Source organism: Oncorhynchus nerka, linkage group LG5 (genome assembly GCF_034236695.1).
Source record: "Oncorhynchus nerka isolate Pitt River linkage group LG5, Oner_Uvic_2.0, whole genome shotgun sequence".
In the NCBI taxonomy this organism is placed as follows: Eukaryota; Metazoa; Chordata; class Actinopteri; order Salmoniformes; family Salmonidae; genus Oncorhynchus; species Oncorhynchus nerka.
Window position 1 is genome coordinate 16,167,003 of NC_088400.1, and position 23,404 is coordinate 16,190,406.

The window sequence follows — 23,404 nt, forward strand, 5'->3', positions numbered from 1 at the left end:
AAGCGATTGCATTAAGAAGCAGTGTATCTTTCTAACTATATGTAGAACATGTATATTTAGTCAAAGTTTATGATGTGTATTGCTGTTATCTGGCGTTATCTGGCGGAGTTATCATAATTTCTCCGGACATTTTTGTAGCATTTTTTGAACATGGCGTCATTGTAAACAGAGATTTATGGATATAAATTGCATATCATTGAAAAAAACATAAATGTACTGTGTAACATGTCCTATTACTGTCATCTGATGAAGATTTTCAAAAGGTTAGTGAATTATTTTTCTTTTAATCCTGCGTTTGTGATTGCATCTTTTGTTCGACAAAATGGCTATATATTAGCTGTGTCTTTGGTGGTGGTTTGACATAAATATGTGCTATGTTTTCGCCGTAAAACATTTTAGAAATCTGACTTGCTGGGTAGATGAACAAGGTGTTTATCTTTCATTTGAGCTATTGGACTTGTTAATGTGTGGAGGTTAAATATTTCTAAGAATATTTTTGCATTCTGTGCGCCACTTTTTGAGTTGAGAGTGTGTGGGGGGGTGCCCTTGGGGAACCTGTAGCGTGAACTTAATACTCTCACCACCCACCACCCACCACCCACAATCACGGTAGCATGGAGATTAATAATCTCTCTCTTTATTTCTCCTTCTCTTTTATCTTTCCCTCTCCCTTTCTCTCTCTCTCTTTCATTCTCTCTCTCTTTCTTTCTCTCTCTTTCATTCTCTCTCTCTTACATTCTCTCTCTTTCATTCTCTCTCTCTTTCATTCTCTCTCTCTTACATTCTCTCTCTCTCTTTCATTCTCTCTCTCTTACATTCTCTCTCTCTTTCATTCTCTCTCTCTTACATTCTCTCTCTCTTTCATTCTCTCTCTCTTACATTCTCTCTCTTTCATTCTCTCTCTCTTACATTCTCTCTCTCTTTCATTCTCTCTCTCTTACATTCTCTCTCTCTTTCATTCTCTCTCTCTTTCATTCTCTCTCTCTTACATTCTCTCTCTCTTTCATTCTCTCTCTCTTACATTCTCTCTATCTTTCATTCTCTCTCTCTTACATTCTCTCTCTCTTTCATTCTCTCTCTCTTACATTCTCTCTCTCTTTCATTCTCTCTCTCTTACATTCTCTCTCTCTTTCATTCTCTCTCTCTTACATTCTCTCTCTCTTACATTCTCTCTCTCTTTCATTCTCTCTCTCTTACATTCTCTCTCTCTTTCATTCTCTCTCTCTTTCATTCTCTCTCTCTCTTACATTCTCTCTCTCTTTCATTCTCTCTCTCTTACATTCATTCTCTCTCTTACATTCTCTCTCTCTTTCATTCTCTCTCTCTTACATTCTCTCTCTCTTTCATTCTCTCTCTCTTACATTCTCTCTCTCTTTCATTCTCATTCTCTCTTACATTCTCTCTCTCTTTCATTCTCTCTTCATTCTCTCTTCTTTCTCTCTCTCTTACATTCTCTCTTCATTCTCTTTCATTCATTCTCTCTCTCTTACATTTCTCTCTCTCTTTCATTCTCTCTCTCTTACATTCTCTCTCTCTTTCATTCTCTCTCTCTTTCATTCTCTCTCTCTTACATTCTCTCTCTCTTACATTCTCTCTCTCTTACATTCTCTCTCTCTCTTTCATTCTCTCTCTCTTACATTCTCTCTCTCTTTCATTCTCTCTCTCTTACATTCTCTCTCTCTTTCATTTCTCTCTCTTACATTCTCTCTCTCTTTCATTCTCTCTCTCTTACATTCTTTCTCTCTCTCTTACATTCTCTCTCTCTTTCATTTCTCTCTCTTACATTCTCTCTCTCTTTCATCTCTCTCTCTTTCATTCTCTCTCTCTTACATTCTCTCTCTCTTTCATTCTTTCATTCTCTCTCTCTTACATTTCTCTCTCTTTCACATTCTCTCTCTCTTACATTCTCTCTCTCTTACATTCTCTCTCTCTTACATTCTCTCTCTCTTTCATTCTCTCTCTCTTACATTCTCTCTCTCTTTCATTCTCTCTCTCTTACATTCTCTCTCTCTTACATTCTCTCTCTCTTACATTCTCTCTCTCTTACATTCTCTCGCTCTCTCTTTTTTTTCTCTGTTTCGGTCTCTCGCTTTGTGTTCGGTGTACATGTGTGTGTGTCTGCGCGCGTGTGTGTGTGTGTGTGCGTGCGTGTGCGTGTGTGTGTGTGTATATAGATAAGACAGTGAAGCTCTGGAAGATTCGTGAGAGAGACAGACGACCGGAGGGATACAACCTGAAGGATGAAGACGGACGAATCAGACACCCATCCACAATCACCTCACTACGGGTGAGAACACACACACGCGCGCGCAAAAACACGTACAGACGTACACACACACACACACATGCACACAGACACACACACAGTATCTCATAAGGACAGAATAATACTAGGTAATAAGAGTTAATATATCATTGTCCCGAGGGGTCCCAAGATGAGAATGATGTTGTTTGATATCACTGACATGAATACTTTATGAACGAGGATATACAGTGCCTTGCGAAAGTATTCGGCCCCCTTGAACTTTGTGACCTTTTGCCACATTTCAGGCTTCAAACATAAAGATATAAAACAGTATTTTTTTGTGAAGAATCAACAACAAGTGGGACACAATCATGAAGTGGAACAACATTTATTGGATATTTCAAACTTTTTTAATAAATCAAAAACTGAAAAATTGGGCGTGCAAAATTATTCAGCCCCTTTACTTTCAGTGCAGCAAACTCTCTCCAGAAGTTCAGTGAGGATCTCTGAATGATCCATTGTTGACCTAAATGACTAATGATGATAAATACAATCCACCTGTGTGTAATCAAGTCTCCGTATAAATGCACCTGCACTGTGATAGTCTCAGAGGTCCGTTAAAAGCGCAGAGAGCATCATGAAGAACAAGGAACACACCAGGCAGGTCCGAGATACTGTTGTGAAGAAGTTTAAAGCCGGATTTGGATACAAAAAGATTTCCCAAGATTTAAACATCCCAAGGAGCACTGTGCAAGCGATAATATTGAAATGGAAGGAGTATCAGACCACTGCAAATCTACCAAGACCTGGCCGTCCCTCTAAACTTTCAGCTCATACAAGGAGAAGACTGATCAGAGATGCAGCCAAGAGGCCCATGATCACTCTGGATGAACTGCAGAGATCTACAGCTGAGGTGGGACACTCTGTCCATAGGACAACAATCAGTCGTATATTGCACAAATCTGGCCTTTATGGAAGAGTGGCAAGAAGAAAGCCATTTCTTAAAGATATCCATAAAAAGTGTCGTTTAAAGTTTGCCACAAGCCACCTGGGAGACACACCAAACATGTGGAAGAAGGTGCTCTGGTCAGATGAAACAAAAAATTGAACTTTTTGGCAACAATGCAAAACGTTATGCAACACAGCTCATCACCCTGAACACACCATCCCCACTGTCAAACATGGTGGTGGCAGCATCATGGTTTGGGCCTGCTTTTCTTCAGCAGGGACAGGGAAGATGGTTAAAATTGATGGGAAGATGGATGGAGCCAAATACAGGACCATTCTGAAAGAAAACCTGATGGAGTCTGCAAAAGACCTGAGACTGGGACGGAGATTTGTCTTCCAACAAGACAATGATCCAAAACATAAAGCAAAATCTTCAATGGAATGGTTCACAAATAAACATATCCAGGTGTTAGAATGGCCAAGTCAAAGTCCAGACCTGAATCCAATCGATAATCTGTGGAAAGAACTGAAAACTGCTGTTCACAAATGCTCTCCATCCAACCTCACTGAGCTTGAGCTGTTTTGCAAGGGGAAAATATTTCAGTCTCTCGATGTGCAAAACTGATAGAGACATTCCCCAAGCGACTTACAGCTGTAATCGCAGCAAAAGGTGGCGCTACAAAGTATTAACTTAAGGGGGCTGAATAATTTTGCACGCCCAATTTTTCAGTTTTTGATTTGTTAAAAAAGTTTGAAATATCCAATAAATGTCGTTCCACTTCATGATTGTGTCCCACTTGTTGTTGATTCTTCACAAAAAAATACAGTTTTATATCTTTATGTTTGAAGCCTGAAATGTGGCAAAAGGTCGCAAAGTTCAAGGGGGCCGAATACTTTTGCAAGGCACTGTATAAAGCAAATGCTTTTGTTTCAGTCTTCTGGCAATATACAATATTGCTCTCCCAAATAAACTCATAGAATTTTGGCTATTCCAAATGACTTTGCACATTTCCATTGAATATGCAGCTCACTTCTCTCAGGACAGGTCTATTTCTCATGGTACATTCGCTCCTTATCACTGAGAGAAGAATCCGTTTTTCAATACTCTGGTATGGAGAATCATTTATATGACAGATCTCATATGCTCCGTCAGCACTGACAGACGGCTCAGAGTGAGAGACTGATCGATATGTGCACTGACATGAATGCGATGAAGGGGATCATCTCTCTATATATCTCTTTCACTCTACCTTCTTCGCAATCCCATCACCCAGCCAACCATATTCTTTAATTCTCACACAGAGAATCCCGGCTCAATCAAATCAAACTTTATTCGTCACATGCGCCGAATACAACGTGTAGACCTTACCGTGAAATGCCGAATACAACGTGTAGACCTTACCGTGAAATGCTGAATACAACGTGTAGACCTTACCGTGAAATGCTGAATACAACGCGTAGACCTTCCCGTGAAATGCTGAATACAACGTGTAGACCTTACCGTGAAATGCTGAATACAACGCGTAGACCTTACCGTGAAATGCTGAATACAACGTGTAGACCTTACCGTGAAATGCTGAATACAACGTGTAGACCTTACCGTGAAATGCCTACAAGACCTTAACCAACAGTGCAGTTCAAGAAGAGTTAAGAAAATATTTACCAAGTACACTAAAGTAAAAAATAATAATAAAAAGTAACACAATAGGAATAACAATAACGAGGCTATATACAGGGGGCACCGATACCGAGTCAGTGTGGAGGCTATATACAGGGTGGTACTGGTACAGAGTCAGTGTGGAGGCTATATACAGGGGGTACTGGTACAGAGTCAGTGTGGAGGCTATATACAGGGGGCACCGATACCGAGTCAGTGTGGAGGCTATATACAGGGGGCACTGATACCGAGTCAGTGTGGAGGCTATATACAGGGGGCACCGATACCGAGTCAGTGTGGAGGCTATATACAGGGGGCACCGATACCGAGTCAGTGTGGAGGCTATATACAGGGTGGTACTGGTACCGAGTCAGTGTGGAGGCTATATACAGGGTGGTACTGGTACAGAGTCAGTGTGGAGGCTATATACAGGGGGTACCGATACCGAGTCAGTGTGGAGGCTTTATACAGGGGGTACCGATACCGAGTCAGTGTGCGGCAGTACAGGTTAGCTGAGGTAATCTGTACATGTAGTTGGGGGTGAAGTGACTATGCATAGATAATAAACAGTAGTACAGGTTAGTTGAGGTAATTTGTACATGTAGGTGGGGGTGAAGTGACTATGCATAGATAATAAACAGTAGTACAGGTTAGTTGAGGTAATTTGTACATGTAGGTGGGGGTGAAGTGACTATGCATAGATAATAAACAGTAGTACAGGTTAGTTGAGGTAATTTGTACATGTAGGTGGAGGTGAAGTGACTATGCATAGATAATAAACAGTAGTACAGGTTAGTTGAGGTCATGTGTACATGTAGGTGGAGGTGAAGTGACTATGCATAGATAATAAACAGTAGTACAGGTTAGTTGAGGTCATGTGTACATGTAGTTGGTGGTGAAGTGACTATGCATAGATAATAAACAGTAGTACAGGTTAGCTGAGGTCATGTGTACATGTAGGTGGGGGTGAAGTGACTATGCATAGATAATAAACAGTAGTACAGGTTAGTTGAGGTCATGTGTACATGTAGGTGGGGGTGAAGTGACTATGCATAGATAATAAACAGTAGTACAGGTTAGTTGAGGTCATTTGTACATGTAGGTGGAGGTGAAGTGACTATGCATAGATAATAAACAGTAGTACAGGTTAGTTGAGGTCATTTGTACATGTAGGTGGAGGTGAAGTGACTATGCATAGATAATAAACAGTAGTACAGGTTAGTTGAGGTCATTTGTACATGTAGGTGGTGGTGAAGTGACTATGCATAGATAATAAACAGTAGTACAGGTTAGTTGAGGTCATGTGTACATGTAGGTGGGGGTGAAGTGACTATGCATAGATAATAAACAGTAGTACAGGTTAGTTGAGGTCATTTGTACATGTAGGTGGAGGTGAAGTGACTATGCATAGATAATAAACAGTAGTACAGGTTAGTTGAGGTCATGTGTACATGTAGTTGGTGGTGAAGTGACTATGCATAGATAATAAACAGTAGTACAGGTTAGCTGAGGTCATGTGTACATGTAGGTGGGGGTGAAGTGACTATGCATAGATAATAAACAGTAGTACAGGTTAGTTGAGGTCATGTGTACATGTAGGTGGGGGTGAAGTGACTATGCATAGATAATAAACAGTAGTACAGGTTAGTTGAGGTCATTTGTACATGTAGGTGGTGGTGAAGTGACTATGCATAGATAATAAACAGTAGTACAGGTTAGTTGAGGTCATTTGTACATGTAGGTGGTGGTGAAGTGACTATGCATAGATAATAAACAGTAGTACAGGTTAGTTGAGGTAATCTGTACATGTAGGTGGAGGTGAAGTGACTATGCATAGATAATAAACAGTAGTACAGGTTAGTTGAGGTCATTTGTACATGTAGGTGGTGGTGAAGTGACTATGCATAGATAATAAACAGTAGTACAGGTTAGTTGAGGTCATGTGTACATGTAGGTGGGGGTGAAGTTACTATGCATAGATAATAAACAGCGAGTAGCAGCAGTGTACAAAAGGTAGGGGGGGGGTCAATGTAAATTGTCTGGTGGTGATTTGATTAATTGTTCAGCAGTCTTATGGCTTGGGGACAGAAGCCGTTGAGGAGCCTTTTGGTCCTTAGGAGGGGACTAAGTACACACCCCTGAGGGGCCCCAGTGTTAAGGATCAGTATGGCAGACGTGTTGGCATGCATCTATTAATGGCCTCTCTCTCTCTCTCTCTCTCTCTCTCTCTCTCTCTCTCTCTCTCACACTCTCTCTCTCTCTCTCTCTCTCTCTCTCTCTCTCTCTCTCTCTCTCTCTCTCTCTCTCTCTCTCTCTCTCTCTCTCGGTTTCTGTCTCTGTCTCTCAATTCAATTTAAAGGGCTTTATTGGCATGGGAAACATATTTTAACATTGCCAAAGAAAGTTAAATAGACAATGAATGAAACTGGAATAAATAATAAAAAATGAACAGTAAACATTATAGAGACATTTCAAATATACAGTGTTATAATGATGTGCAAATTGATAAAGTACAAAAGGGAAAATAAATAAACATAAATATGGATTGTATTTATAATAGTGTTTGTTCTTCACTGGTTGCCCTTTTCTCTCTCGCTCTCTTGCTCGCTCTCTCGCTCGCTCTCTTGCTCGGTATATGACTGTATGTCATATACCATAATGGATGACATCTGTGTGTCTCTACAGTCTGTTGGGAAGTTGGGAATAGTAGAGTGTGGCTGCTACTGAAGTTGAAAGGTATGGGGGGAGAATGTAGTGTAGTGTGAGTGGTTCCTCTGCAGGCCCTCCCTGGCTCCTCAGTCCTAACACCAGCTCACTAGGCCCTGCCTGGCTCCTCAGTCCTAACACCAGCTCACTAGGCCCTCCCTGGCTCCTCAGTCCTAACACCAGCTCACTAGGCCCTCCCTGGCTCCTCAGTCCTAACACCAGCTCACTAGGCCCTCCCTGGCTCCTCAGTCCTAATACCAGCTCACTAGGCCCTCCCTGGCTCCTCAGTCCTAACACCATCTCACTAGGCCCTCCCTGGCTCCTCAGTCCTAACACCAGCTCCCTAGGCCCTCTCTGGCTCCTCAGTCCTAACACCAGCTCACTAGGCCCTCCCTGGCTTCTCAGTCCTAACACCAGCTCACTAGGCCTACTGCTATGGCTCCTCAGTCCTAACACCATCTCACTAGGCCCTCCCTGGCTCCTCAGTCCTAACACCAGCTCACTAGGCCCTTCCTGGCTCTTCAGTCCTAACACCAGCTCAATAGGCCTGCTGCTATGGCTCCTCAGTCTTAACACCAGCTCACTAGGCCTACTGCTATGGCTCCTCAGTCCTAACACCAGCTCACTAGGCCTGCTGCTGTGCTGTCTACCACTACATTAAAGTGGAGACATACAGTACATGAAGTCATATGGAAAGATGTGTACGTGTGTAGCAGAGACTGAATGGCTGTATAGAACCAGGCATTCACAGTGTACTGAAATAGAAAGAGCCCTCAAGGTATTCATAGTCAAACTGTGAATGCTCTCGCAGTCTTAGATTCTATGATCTGTGATACAATGAAGTTTTATGATATTTAAGTGATATATTCCTAAGGTCACAGAGTCAGTCATGTGATGTGAATAGATGTGATCCCTCCCTGCCAGGTGCCTGTCCTCCAGAACTCAGATCTGATGGTTGAGGCAACAGCGCGGCGTGTGTTCAGTAACGCCCACACCTACCACATCAACTCCATCTCCGTGAACTCCGACTTCCAGACCTACATCTCCACGGATGACCTCAGGGTCAACCTGTGGAACCTGGAGATCACTGACCAGAGCTTCAGTATCCTTTCACCTTTACCCCTTAACCCCATACTAACATACCCTCTGTCATAGTTTATCTGTCAACAGTCATGGCAAAAATGACACAAATACTAATGACACAAATTACACAAATATTAATTTTCACAAAGTCTGCTGCCTCAGTTTGTATGATGGTAATTTGTATATACTCCAGAATTTTATGAAGAATGATCAGATGAATTGCAAAGTCCCTCTTTGCCATGCAAATGAACTGAATCCTCAAAAAACATTTCCAATGCATTTCAGCCCTGCCACACAAGTACCAGCTGACATCATGTCAGTGATTCTCTCGTTAACACAGGTGTGAGTGTTGACGAGGACAAGGCTGGAGATCACTCTGTCATGCTGATTGAGTTCGAATAACAGACTGGAAGCTTTAAAAGGAGGGTGATGCTTGGAATCATTGTTCTTCCTCTGTCAGCCATGGTTACCTGCAAGGAAACACATGTCATCATCATTGCTTTGCACAAAAAGGGCTTCACAGGGAAGGATATTGCTGCCAGTAAGATTGCACCTGAATCAACCATTTATCAGATCATCAAGAACTTCAAGGAGAGTGATTCAATTGTTGTGAAGAAGGCTTCAGGGCGCCGAAGAAAGTCCAGCAAGCGCCAGGATCGTCTCCTGAAGTTGATTCAGCTGCGGGATCGGGGCACCACCAGTACAGAGCTTGCTCAGGAATGGCAGCAGGCAGGTGTGAATGCATCTGCACTCACAGTGAGGCGAAGACTTTTGGAGGATGGCCTGGTGTCAAGAAGGGCAGTAAAGAAGCCACTTCTCTCCAGGAAAAACATCAGGGCCAGACTGATATTCTGCAGAAGGTACAGGGATTGGACTGCTGAGGACTGGGGTAAAGTCATTTTCTCTGATGAATCCCCTTTCTGATTGTTTGGGGCATCCGGAAAAAAGCTTGTCCGGAGAAGACAAGGTGAGCGCTACCATCAGTCCTATGTCATGCCAACAGTAAAGCATCCTGAGACCATTCATGTGTGGGGTTGCTTCTCAGCCAAGGGAGGGGGCTCACTTACAATTTTACCTAAGACACAGCCATGAGTAAAGAATGGTACCAACACATCCTCCGAGAGCAACTTCTCCCAACCATCCAGGAACAGTTTAGTGACGAACAATGCCTTTTTCAGCATGATGGAGCACCTTGCTATAAGGCAAAAGTGATAACTAAGTGGCTCGGGGAACAAAACATCGATATTTTGGGTCCATGGCCAGGAAACTCCCCAGACCTTAATCCCATTGACAACTTGTGGTCAATCCTCAAGAGGCGGGTGGACAAACAAAAACCCACAAATTCTGACAAACTGCAAGCATTGATTATGCAATAATGGGCTGCCATCAGTCAGGACGTGGCCCAGAAGTGAATTGACAGCATGTCAGGACGGATTGCAGACGTCTTGAAAAAGAAGGGTCAACACTGCAAATATTGACTCTTTGCATCAACTTCATGTAATTGTCAATAAAAGTCTTTGACACTTATGAAATGCTTGTAATTATACTTCAGTATTCCATAGTAACATCTGACAAAAATGGCTAAAGACACTGAAGCAGCAAACTTTGTGAAAATGTATATTTGTGTCATTCTCAAATCTTTTGGCCTCGACCGTACAACATTTCTAGGTTACCGACTGCAGCTTCAAATAACCTAGGAACAAGTGCCTGTATTCTGTTAATCTGTCTTGTCTTAAACACCATTTAGCTGAACTGTTATTTCTCCCTGAGCCCCTCCCCAGACATCGTGGACATCAAGCCGTGTAACATGGAGGATCTGACGGAGGTGATCACTGCAGCGGAGTTTCATCCTCAGCAGTGTAACACCTTGGCTTACAGCAGCAGTAGAGGGTCAGTACGACTCTGTGACATGAGGAAACAGGCGCTCTGCGACACACACTGCAAGTGTGAGTACTGGGAACAGGCACACACACAGACACACACTATCTGTGGAGGGGGAAAGAGATTGAGAAAAGAAAGGAGAGAGGGAGGGAAGTCTTCTCTGTCTCTATTGAACCAACCTTTATCCTACTACAGTCAATGGTATGGTTGGGAATGATAACCACAAACATCAATAAGGTTGTCTGTCTGTCTTCTCTCCCAGTCAAGACAATGAAAGGCTCAACGTCTCAAAGCCCCTGTCTGTCTCTGAGAGCGTCAGATAATCTGCATATGCCTCTGAAGGAAATGAATAATGAATACGTTGACATTTAAGCCTGAGGATCGATGGTGTAAGATGCTAAATAAATATATATACTATAATAATAACATACCTCCCTATGGAAATACCACTCTGTGTCCCAAATGGCACCCTATCGCCTATATAGTGTATTACTTTTGACCAGGGCCCATAAGGGATAGAGTGTAATTTGGGACGCAGACATTTTGCTCAATAACAGTAGTTATTTCCTGAGCTGTATTAACGTGTTCACCGGTCCGTACACACACACACACACACACACACACACACACACACACACACACACACACACACACACACACACACACACACACACACACACACATCCTGCTGAATAGCACATGACCAGGAATATTCAAACACATATACAGTGGGGAGAACAAGTATTTGATACACTGCCGATTTTGCAGGTTTTCCTACTTACAAAGCATGTAGAGGTCTGTAATTTTTTATCATAGGTACACTTCAACTGTGAGAGACGGAATCTAAAACAAAAATCCAGAAAATCACATTGTATGATTTTTAAGTAATTAATTTGCATTTTATTGCATGACATAAGTATTTGATACATCAGAAAAGCAGAACTTAATATTTGGTACAGAAACCTTTGTTTGCAATTACAGAGATCATACGTTTCCTGTAGTTCTTGACCAGGTTTGCATACACTGCAGCAGGGATTTTGGCACACTCCTCCATACAGACCTTCTCCAGATCCTTCAGGTTTCAGGGCTGTCGCTGGGCAATACGGACTTTCAGCTCCCTCCAAAGATTTTCTATTGGGTTCAGGTCTGGAGACTGGCTAGGCCACTCCAGGACCTTGAGATGCTTCTTACGGTGCCACTCCTTAGTTGCTCTGGCAGTGTGTTTCGGGTCGTTGTCATGCTGGAAGACCCAGCCACGACCCATCTTCAATGCTCTTACTGAGGGAAAGAGGTTGTTGGACAAGATCTTGCGATACATGGCCCCATCCATCCTCCCCTCAATACAGTGCAGTCGTCCTGTCCCCTTTGCAGAAAAGCATCCCCAAAGAATTATGTTTCTACCTCCATACTTCACGGTTGGGATGGTGTTCTTGGGGTTGTACTCATCCTTCTTCATCTTCCAAACACGACAAGTGGAGTTTCGACCAAAAAGCTCTATTTTTGTCTCATCAGACCACATGACCTTCTTCCATTCCTCCTCTGGATCATCCAGATGGTCATTGGCAAACTTCAGACGGGCCTGGACATGCGCTGGCTTGAGCAGGGGGACCTTGCGTGCGCTGCAGGATTTTAATCCATGACGGCGTAGTGTGTTACTAATGGTTTTCTTTGAGACTGTGGTCCCAGCTCTCTTCAGGTCATTGACCAGGTCCTGCCGTGTAGTTCTGGGCTGATCCCTCACCTTCCTCATGATTATTGATGCCCTACGAGGTGAGATCTTGCATGGAGCCCCAGACCGAGGGTGATTGACCGTCATCTTGAACTTCTTCCATTTTCTAATAAATACGCCGTTGTCGAATTGCTATGCTTTATCTTGGCCAGGTTGCAGTTGCAAATAAATACAGTTGTTGCCTTCTCACCAAGCTGCTTGCCTACTGTCCTGTAGCCCATCCCAGTCTTGTGCAGGTCTACAATTTTATCCCTGATGTCCTTACACAGCTCTCTGGTCCTGGCCATTGTGGAGAGGTTGGAGTCTGTTTGATTGAGTGTGTGGACAGGTGTTTTTTATACAGGTAACGAGTTCAAACAGGTGCAGTTAATACAGGTAATGAGTGGAGAACAGGAGGGCTTCTTAAAGAAAAACTAACAGGTCTGTGAGAGCTGGAATTCTTACTGGTTGGTAGGTGATACAATGTGATTTTCTGGATTTTTGTTTTTGTCACGTTCTGACCTTTATTTCCTTTGTTTTGTGTTTATTTAGTATGGTCAGGGCGTGAGTTGGGTGGGCAGTCTATGTTTGTTTTTCTAGGTTTTGGGTATTTCTATGTTTCGGCCTAGTATGGTTCTCAATCAGAGGCAGGTGTCATTAGTTGTCTCTGATTGAGAATCATATTTAGGTAGCCTGGGTTTCACTGTGTGTTTGTGGGTGATTGTTCCTGTCTCTGTGTTTGCACCAGATAGGACTGTTTTTGGTTTTCGCACATTTATTGTTTTGTTAGTTATTTCATGTATAGTTCCTTCATTAAAGAACATGAATAACCACCACGCTGCATTTTGGTCCGCCTCTACTTCACCACAGGAAAACCCTTACAGTTTTAGATTCCGTCTCTCACAGTTGAAGTGTACCTATGATAAAAATTACAGACCTCTACATGCTTTGTAAGTAGGAAAACCTGCAAAATCGGCAGTGTATCAAATACTTGTTCTCCCCACTGTAGTTGCTTTGGCCTTAGGGGGAGAATGTGGGAATTGGGATATTTGGGTTATTGTTATTCAAGAATAGCATCACTAACTTTGTCTTCAAATGTGAGTAAAGAGCAGTGAGATACCCTAGGTTGTCTGATAGCAGAACACACACACACACACAGAGTCTTGTACAGCTAACCTTGTGGGGACACGCAATTCAGTTTTTTCCCCCCTAACCTCTAACCCATACTCTTACCCTAACGTTAACCCTAACCCCAAAACCTAACCTTAAACCTAACCCTAAACCTAACCCTAGACTTAACCCTAGACCTAGACTTAACCCTAGACTTAACCCTAGACCTAGACTTAACCCTAGACTTAACCCTAAACCTAGAACTAACCCTAGAACTAGACTTAACCCTAAACCTAAACCTGCTCTACAAAGGCAAAACGCAGTAACCTCAAATTTGGTCAGAAATCTTTGATCTATTGTAATGGCCAGGTATAATGTTTGATCGTAGCTAGCTACATAGCTAGCTACATAGCCGTCTTTGTATCAAAGATAATTGTGTAGTCTAGAGCGATTTCCTAGGTTAGCTAGCCAGCTATTGTCGTTCTTTTAACGCAACGTAACGTAATCAACACTGCTAGCTAGCCAGCTAGCCCCGAATAGCAGCACAGTAGAAACTATTACACTCAACGGAACGACTTGATTAGTGTAGTGTCAACAACGCAGCCAATGCCAGCTAGCCTACATAGTCAACAACGCAGCCTCTGCCAGCTAGCCTACTTCAGCAGTACTGTATCATTTTAATCATTTTAGTCAATAAGATTCTTGCTACGTAAGCTTAACTTTCTGAACACTCGAGACGTGTAGTCCACTTGTCATTCCAATCTCCTTTGCATTAGCGTAGCCTCTTGTGTAGCCTGTCAACTATGTGTCTGTCTATCCCTGTTCTCTCCTCTCTGCACAGACCATACAAACGCTCCACACCGCGTGGCCGCGGCCACCCTAATCTGGTGGTCCCAGCGCGCACGACCCACGTGGAGTTCCAGGTCTCCGGTAGCCTCTGGAACTGCCGATCTGCGGCCAACAAGGCAGAGTTCATCTCAGCCTATGCCTCCCTCCAGTCCCTCGACTTCTTGGCACTGACGGAAACATGGATCACCACAGACAACACTGCTACTCCTACTGCTCTCTCTTCGTCTGCCCACGTGTTCTCGCACACCCGAGAGCTTCTGGTCAGCGGGGTGGTGGCACCGGGATCCTCATCTCTCCCAAGTGGTCATTCTCTCTTTCTCCCCTTACCCATCTGTCTATCGCCTCCTTTGAATTCCATGCTGTCACAGTTACCAGCCCTTTCAAGCTTAACATCCTTATCATTTATCGCCCTCCAGGTTCCCTCGGAGAGTTCATCAATGAGCTTGATGCCTTGATAAGCTCCTTTCCTGAGGACGGCTCACCTCTCACAGTTCTGGGCGACTTTAACCTCCCCACGTCTACCTTTGACTCATTCCTCTCTGCCTCCTTCTTTCCACTCCTCTCCTCTTTTGACCTCACCCTCTCACCTTCCCCCCTACTCACAAGGCAGGAAATACGCTCGACCTCATCTTTACTAGATGCTGTTCTTCCACTAACCTCATTGCAACTCCCCTCCAAGTCTCCGACCACTACCTTGTATCCTTTTCCCTCTCGCTCTCATCCAACACTTCCCACACTGCCCCTACTCGGATGGTATCGCGCCGTCCCAACCTTCGCTCTCTCTCCCCGCTACTCTCTCCTCTTCCATCCTATCATCTCTTCCCTCTGCTCAAACCTTCTCCAACCTATCTCCTGATTCTGCCTCCTCAACCCTCCTCTCCTCCCTTTCTGCATCCTTTGACTCTCTATATCCCCTATCCTCCAGGCCGGCTCGGTCCTCCTCCCGCTCCGTGGCTCGACGACTCATTGCGAGCTCACAGAACAGGGCTCCGGGCAGCCGAGCGGAAATGGAGGAAAACTCGCCTCCCTGCGGACCTGACATCCTTTCACTCCCTCCTCTCTACATTTTCCTCTTCTCTCTCTGCTGCTAAAGCCACTTTCTACCACTCTAAATTCCAAGCATCTGCCTCTAACCCTAGGAAGCTCTTTGCAACCTTCTCCTCCCTCCTGAATCCTCCTCCCCTCCCCCCCTCCTCCCTCTCTGCAGATGACTTCGTCAACCATTTTGAAAAGAAGGTCGACGACATCCGATCCTCGTTTGCTAAGTCAAACGACACCGCTGGTTCTGCTCACACTGCCCTACCCTGTGCTCTGACCTCTTTCTCCCCTCTCTATCCAGATGAAATCTCGCGTCTTGTGACGGCCGGCCGCCCAACAACCTGCCCGCTTGACCCTATCCCCTCCTCTCTTCTCCAGACCATTTCCGGAGACCTTCTCCCTTACCTCACCTCGCTCATCAACTCATCCCTGACCGCTGGCTACGTCCCTTCCGTCTTCAAGAGAGCGAGAGTTGCACCCCTTCTGAAAAAACCTACACTCGATCCCTCCGATGTCAACAACTACAGACAAGTATCCCTTCTTTCTTTTCTCTCCAAAACTCTTGAACGTGCCGTCCTTGGCCAGCTCTCCCGCTATCTCTCTCAGAATGACCTTCTTGATCCAAATCAGTCAGGTTTCAAGACTAGTCATTCAACTGAGACTGCTCTTCTCTGTATCACGGAGGCGCTCCGCACTGCTAAAGCTAACTCTCTCTCCTCTGCTCTCATCCTTCTAGACCTATCGGCTGCCTTCGATACTGTGAACCATCAGATCCTCCTCTCCACCCTCTCCGAGTTGGGCATCTCCGGCGCGGCCCACGCTTGGATTGCGTCCTACCTGACAGGTCGCTCCTACCAGGTGGCGTGGCGAGAATCCGTCTCCACACCACGTGCTCTCACCACTGGTGTCCCCCAGGGCTCTGTTCTAGGCCCTCTCCTATTCTCGCTATACACCAAGTCACTTGGCTCTGTCATAACCTCACATGGTCTCTCCTATCATTGCTATGCAGACGACACACAATTAATCTTCTCCTTTCCCCCTTCTGATGACCAGGTGGCGAATCGCATCTCTGCATGTCTGGCAGACATATCAGTGTGGATGACGGATCACCACCTCAAGCTGAACCTCGGCAAGACGGAGCTGCTCTTCCTCCCGGGGAAGGACTGCCCGTTCCATGATCTCGCCATCACGGTTGACAACTCCACTGTGTCCTCCTCCCAGAGCGCTAAGAACCTTGGCGTGATCCTGGACAACACCCTGTCGTTCTCAACTAACATCAAGGCGGTGGCCCGTTCCTGTAGGTTCATGCTCTACAACATCCGCAGAGTACGACCCTGCCTCACACAGGAAGCGGCGCAGGTCCTAATCCAGGCACTTGTCATCTCCCGTCTGGATTACTGCAACTCGCTGTTGGCTGGGCTCCCTGCCTGTGCCATTAAACCCCTACAACTCATCCAAAACGCCGCAGCCTGTCTGGTGTTCAACCTTCCCAAGTTCTCTCACGTCACCCCGCTCCTCCGCTCCCTCCACTGGCTTCCAGTTGAAGCTCGCATCCGCTACAAGACCATGGTGCTTGCCTACGGAGCTGTGAGGGGAACGGCACCTCAGTACCTCCAGGCTCTGATCAGGCCCTACACCCAAACAAGGGCACTGCGTTCATCCACCTCTGGCCTGCTCGCCTCCCTACCACTGAGGAAGTACAGTTCCCGCTCAGCCCAGTCAAAACTGTTCGCTGCTCTGGCCCCCCAATGGTGGAACAAACTCCCTCACGACGCCAGGACAGCGGAGTCAATCACCACCTTCCGGAGACACCTGAAACCCCACCTCTTTAAGGAATACCTAGGATAGGATAAAGTAATCCCTCTCACCCCCCCTCCCCCTTAAAAGATTTAGATGCACTACTGTTCCACTGGATGTCATAAGGTGAATGCACCAATTTGTAAGTCGCTCTGGATAAGAGCGTCTGCTAAATGACTTAAATGTAAATGTAAATGATAATATCTTCTGAATGTGGTGTATTTGTTTCCTGACACAGGAACACGCCAAAATATATCGTAGAGGATTAGAAATTGCTGTCTGTCGACAGAAAAATACTTTGAAGTCAGATTTTGCAGCAAAAAGATTATGTAGTTAACTGTATTTTGCCTTTGTAGGGCAGTATAACAGACCCCCGTTAGGCACTGATTCTCAGGAACAACACGCACACGCACACACAGACCCCCCCCCCACACACACACACAGACCCCCACCACACACACACACACACACACACAGACCCCCCATACACACACACACACACACACACACACACACACACACACACACACACACACACACCCCCCCACACACACACACACACACACACACACAGACCCCCCCATACACACACACACACACACCCCTTGGGACATTATTATACACCCCCACAGCAGGAACAGGACAGAGGGGCATTTCAGGTGGACACTGTCCAATGTCTGACACACACACACACACACACACACACACACACACACACACACACACACACACACACACACACACACACACACACACACACACACACACACACACCGCCCTGTGATGAATACCAGCGGAGCAGAGCGGAGCACCGTGACATTGATTTGTTTTCTCCCTCCCTCATCCCTTTATCCGCTCGTTTTTCATCCTTCGTTAGACTCCGCACTGACACACAGAGCTGTTCTCCCTGTGTGAACATAGCAAGGAGGCAGGAACACACACACACACACACACACACACACACACACACACACACACACACACACACACACACACACACACACACACACACACACACACATACACAGAATTCATTCAATTCATGAACGCTCCCCCTGGTTTGATAACAGACTTGTCGATGCATAGCTTGTTATTCCTGTGGTGTAACCCTCCCTCCCTCCATCCCTCCCCCTCCCTCCCTCCCTCCCTCCCTCCCTCCCTCCCTCCCTCCCTCCCTCCCTCCCTCCCTCAGTCTTTGAGGATCCAGAGGACCCCTCCACTCGTTCATTTTTCTCAGAGATCATCTCTTCCATCTCAGACATCAAGTTTAGTCATAGCGGGCGCTTCTTGATGACACGGGACTACCTGACGGTCAAGGTGTGGGACCTCAACATGGAGACCAGACCGATCCAGACATACCAGGTAGTCTACGCTGTGTGTGTGTGTGCGCTGTGTGTCTACGCTGTGTGTGTGTACGCTGTGTGTCTATGCTGTGTGTCTATGCTGTGTGTCTACGCTGTGTGTGTGTACGCTGTGTGTCTATGCTGTGTGTGTGTACGCTGTGTGTCTACGCTGTGTGTGTACACTGTGTGTCTACGCTGTGTGTCTATGCTGTGTGTGTACACTGTGTGTCTACGCTGTGTGTGTCTACGCTGTGTGTCTACGCTGTGTGTGTGTACACTGTGTGTCTACGCTGTGTGTCTACGCTGTGTGTGTACACTGTGTGTCTACGCTGTGTGTGTACACTGTGTGTCTACGCTGTGTGTGTACACTGCGTCTACGCTGTGTGTGTGTACGCTGTGTGTGTGTGTGTACGCTGTGTGTGTACGCTGTGTGTGTACACTGCGTCTACGCTGTGTGTGTGTACGCTGTGTATCTGGATCTGATCTCCCAGTATGTCTGTCTGTGACCAGATAGTGTAGACCGGGGACCAGCTGTCACTGTGGGTCACTGTGGGGGATTTACTAACAGTCAGTATCAGTCTTACAGATGAATCCAGGGTTCAGTAAGTCGTCCCTGGGATAATTGGTAGGGAAGACAGGGGGTATGATTGGGTTGAGTGAAGGGGCTGTAGTCTATGTCATTTGATTTATCTACACTTTTTTTAACATTGTAGGTCAATTGAAGACACCTTTCTCTCCGGGAAGGGTAGTTGCATCGTTCATATCCGTGACATTGTAACAATGGTGATTTTGTTGTTTGTCCCCAGGTCCATGACTACCTGAGGGGTAAGCTGTGTTCTCTGTACGAGAACGACTGCATCTTCGACAAGTTTGAGTGTGTCTGGAACGGGTCAGACAGGTGAGTGTGATCTTATGTGTTTGTGTGTGTCTCTGTGTGTGTGTCAATCAATCTCCTCTTGTCTCTCTCCAGTGTCATTATGACGGGGTCATATAATAATTTCTTCCGGATGTTTGATCGGAACACCAAGAAAGATGTGACTCTGGAGGCTTCCAGAGAGAACAGCAAACCCCGGGCCATCCTCAAACCACGCAAGGTAATACTGTAACACAGTTACATATTAAATATGTGCCAAAACTCTTTTATTTTGGATTGATGGTATGTAAATATACACTGCTCAAAAAAATAAAGGGAACACTAAAATAACACATCCTAGATCTGAAAGAATGAAATATTCTTATTAAATACTTTTTTCTTTACATAGTTGAATGTGCTGACAACAAAATCACACAAAAATTATCAATGGAAATCAAATTTATCAACCCATGGAGGTCTGGATTTGGAGTCACACTCAAAATGAAAGTGGAAAAAACCACACTACAGGCTGATCCAACGTTGATGTAATGTCCTTAAAACAAGTCAAAATGAGGCTCAGTAGTGTGTGTGGCCTCCACGTGCCTGTATGACCTCCCTACAACGCTTGGGCATGCTCCTGATGAGGTGGCGAATGGTCTCCTGAGGGATCTCCTCCCAGACCTGGACTAAAGCATCCGCCAACTCCTGGACAGTCTGTGGTGCAACGTGGCGTTGATGGATGGAGCGAGACATGATGTTCCAGATGTGCTCAATTGGATTCAGGTCTAGGGAACGGGCGGGCCAGTCCATAGCATCAATGCCTTCCTCTTGCAGGAACTGCTGACACACTCCAGCCACATGAGGTCTAGCATTGTCTTGCATTAGGAGGAACCCAGGGCCAACCGCACCAGCATATGGTCTCACAAGGGGTCTGAGGATCTCATCTTGGTACCTAATGGCAGTCACGCTACGTCTGGCGAGCACATGGAGGGCTGTGCGGCCCCCCAAAGAAATGCCACCCCACACCATGACTGACCCACCGCCAAACTGGTCATGCTGGAGGATGTTGCAGGCAGCAGAACGTTCTCCACGGCGTCTCCAGACTCTGTCACGTCTGTCACATGTACTCAGTGTGAACCTGCTTTCATCTGTGAAGAGCACAGGGCGCCAGTGGCGAATTTGCCAATCTTGGTGTTCTCTGGCAAATGCCAAACATCCTGCACGGTGTTGGGCTGTAAGCACAACCCCCACCTGTGGACGTCGGGCCCTCATACCACCCTCATGGAGTCTGTTTCTGACCGGTTGAGCAGCCACATGCACATTTGTGGCCTGCTGGAGGTCATTTTGCAGGGCTCTTGCAGTGCTCCTCCTGCTCCTCCTTGCACAAAGGCGGAGGTAGTGGTCCTGCTGCCGGGTTGTTGCCCTCCTACGGCCTCCTCCACGTCTCCTGATGTACTGGCCTGTCTCCTGGTAGCGCCTCCATGCTCTGGACACTACGCTGACAGACACAGCAAACCTTCTTGCCACTGCTCGCATTGATGTGCCATCCTGGATGAGTTGCACTACCTGAGCCACTTGTGTGGGTTGTAGACTCCGTTTCATGCTACCGCTAGAGTGAAAGCACCGCCAGCATTCAAAAGTGACCAAAACATCAGCCAGGAAGCATAGAAACTGAGAAGTGGTCTGTGGTCACCACCTGCAGAACCACTCCTTTATTGGGGGTGTCTTGCTAATTGCCTATAATTTCCACCTGTTGTCTATTCCATTTGCACAACAGCATGTTAAATTTATTGTCAATCAGTGTTGCTTCCTAAGTGGACAGTTTGATTTCACAGAAGTGTGATTGACTTGGAGTTACATTGTGTTGTTTAAGTGTTCCCTTTATTTTTTTTGAGCAGTGTATATATATTCTATACAGTATATTTTGTAAGTCTTTGTTTGGTTATTGGATAGAGAGAGGTGAAAGATAGAGGAGTTATTTTATAAGACCCCGTCATTATGACACTGGAGAGACGAGGAGAAATAGCAGTGGCCAATTGGAAGCCATGCTGCAGTGGTCCAATTGGAAGCCATGCTGCAGTGGCCCAATTGGAAGTCATGCTGCAGTGGCCCAATTGGAAGCCATGCTGCAGTGGCCCAGATCGCCAGGTCACCCTAGGCCACTGATGGTATGTTTTAATGGATTTCTGTAAGATTGGCAAATGTCCAATTTCAGAATTTTTTGGTTTGTAACTGAAGAGGAGGAAATATTAACAATCAGTGTGTGCAAGGATGTGCTCATGAAGTCTCTCCTCACCTCTCCTCACCTCCCCCTCCTCTTCTGCTCACCTCACCTCTCCTCTCCCCTCCTATCCTTCCCCCTCCTCTCCGCTCTTCTCCTCACCTCTCATCTCCTCATCTCCCCCTCTTCTCCTCACCTCACCTCTCCTCTCCTCTCACTTCCTCTCCCCTCCTCTCCTCTCACTTCCTCTCCCCTTCAATCCTCTTCTCTTCTCTCCCCTCCTCTCCTTCCCCTCCCCTCCTCTCCCTCCTCTCCCCTCCCCTCCTTTCCTCACCTCATCCTCCTCTCCTTTCCTCACCTCATCCTCCACTCCTTTCCTCTCCTCTCCTTCTTTCTAGGTGTGTGTGGGAGGGAAGCGTCGTAAAGACGAGGTGACTGTTGACAGTCTGGACTTCAGTAAGAAAATCCTCCACTCCACCTGGCACCCACAGGAAAACATCATTGCCGTGGCAGCCAGTAACAACCTTTACATCTTCCAGGACAAGGTCACCTAGGGGTCAGCTTACTTCTGACCTCTAACCCCTGACCCCATGCAGGGGAAGAGATGGAGGGAGAGACTGTGAGGATGGAGAGAGCACTGGGGGGGAGTTACAGAGACAGAAGAGGAGAGGGATGGAGGAGATGTACAGAGACAGAAGAGGAGAGGGATGGAGGAGAGGTAGAGACAGAAGAGGAGAGGTACAGAGACAGAAGAGGAGAGGGATGGAGGAGAGGTACAGAGACAGAAGAGGAGAGGTACAAAGACAGAAGAGGAGAGGTACAGGGACAGAAGAGGAGAGGGATGGAGGAGAGGTACAGAGACAGAAGAGGAGAGGTACAGAGACAGAAGAGGAGAGGGATGGAGGAGAGGTACAGAGACAGAAGAGGAGAGGTACAGAGACAGAAGAGGAGAGGTACAGAGACAGAAGAGGAGAGGGATGGAGGAGAGGTACAGAGACAGAAGAGGAGAGGTACAAAGACAGAAGAGGAGAGGTACAGGGACAGAAGAGGAGAGGGATGGAGGAGAGGTAGACAGAAGAGGAGAGGGATGGAGGAGAGGTACAGAGAAAGAAGAGGAGAGGGATGGAGGAGAGGTACAGAGACAGAAGAGGAGAGGGATGGAGGAGAGGTAGAGACAGAAGAGGAGAGGGATGGAGGAGAGGTACAGAGACAGAAGAGGAGAGGGATGGAGGAGAGGTACAGAGACAGAAGAGGAGAGGTACAAAGACAGAAGAGGAGAGGTACAGGGACAGAAGAGGAGAGGGATGGAGGAGAGGTAGACAGAAGAGGAGAGGGATGGAGGAGAGGTACAGAGACAGAAGAGGAGAGGGATGGAGGAGAGGTAGACAGAAGAGGAGAGGGATGGAGGAGAGGTACAGAGACAGAAGAGGAGAGGGATGGAGGAGAGGTACAGAGACAGAAGAGGAGAGGGATGGAGGAGAGGTAGAGACAGAAGAGGAGAGGGATGGGGGAGAGTTACAGAGACAGAAGAGGAGAGGGATGGAGGAGAGGTAGAGACAGAAGAGGAGAGGGATGGGGAGAGTTACAGAGACAGAAGAGGAGAGGGATGGAGGAGAGGTAGAGACAGAAGAGGAGAGGGATGGGGGAGAGTTACAGAGACAGAAGAGGAGAGGGATGGAGGAGAGGTAGAGACAGAAGAGGAGAGGGATGGAGGAGAGGTAGAGACAGAAGAGGAGAGGGATGGAGGAGAGGTACAGAGACAGAAGAGGAGAGGGATGGAGGAGAGGTAGAGACAGAAGAGGAGAGGGATGGGGGAGAGTTACAGAGACAGAAGAGGAGAGGGATGGAGGAGAGGTAGAGACAGAAGAGGAGAGGGATGGGGGAGAGGTAGAGACAGAAGAGGAGAGGGATGGAGGAGAGGTACAGAGACAGAAGAGGAGAGGGATGGAGGAGAGGTAGAGACAG

General features: G+C 46.3%; 1 protein-coding gene across 2 annotated transcripts in view; it reads left to right on the plus strand.

Annotated features, from left to right (window-relative positions):
- Window positions 1–22,515, plus strand: part of LOC115127704 (serine/threonine-protein phosphatase 2A 55 kDa regulatory subunit B beta isoform-like) — a 73,479-nt gene extending 50,964 nt beyond the window's left edge. For both annotated transcript variants that reach the window (XM_065018213.1, XM_065018214.1), the window contains exons 4-10: window positions 2,175–2,287; window positions 8,481–8,658; window positions 10,421–10,585; window positions 18,215–18,384; window positions 19,172–19,263; window positions 19,336–19,459; window positions 21,838–22,515. In XM_065018213.1, coding sequence (XP_064874285.1) covers window positions 2,175–2,287; window positions 8,481–8,658; window positions 10,421–10,585; window positions 18,215–18,384; window positions 19,172–19,263; window positions 19,336–19,459; window positions 21,838–21,993 — 998 coding nt within the window. In that variant the 3' untranslated portion in view covers window positions 21,994–22,515. The remainder of the gene's footprint in view (window positions 1–2,174; window positions 2,288–8,480; window positions 8,659–10,420; window positions 10,586–18,214; window positions 18,385–19,171; window positions 19,264–19,335; window positions 19,460–21,837) is intronic.
- The last annotated feature ends 889 nt before the right edge of the window (window positions 22,516–23,404 follow it).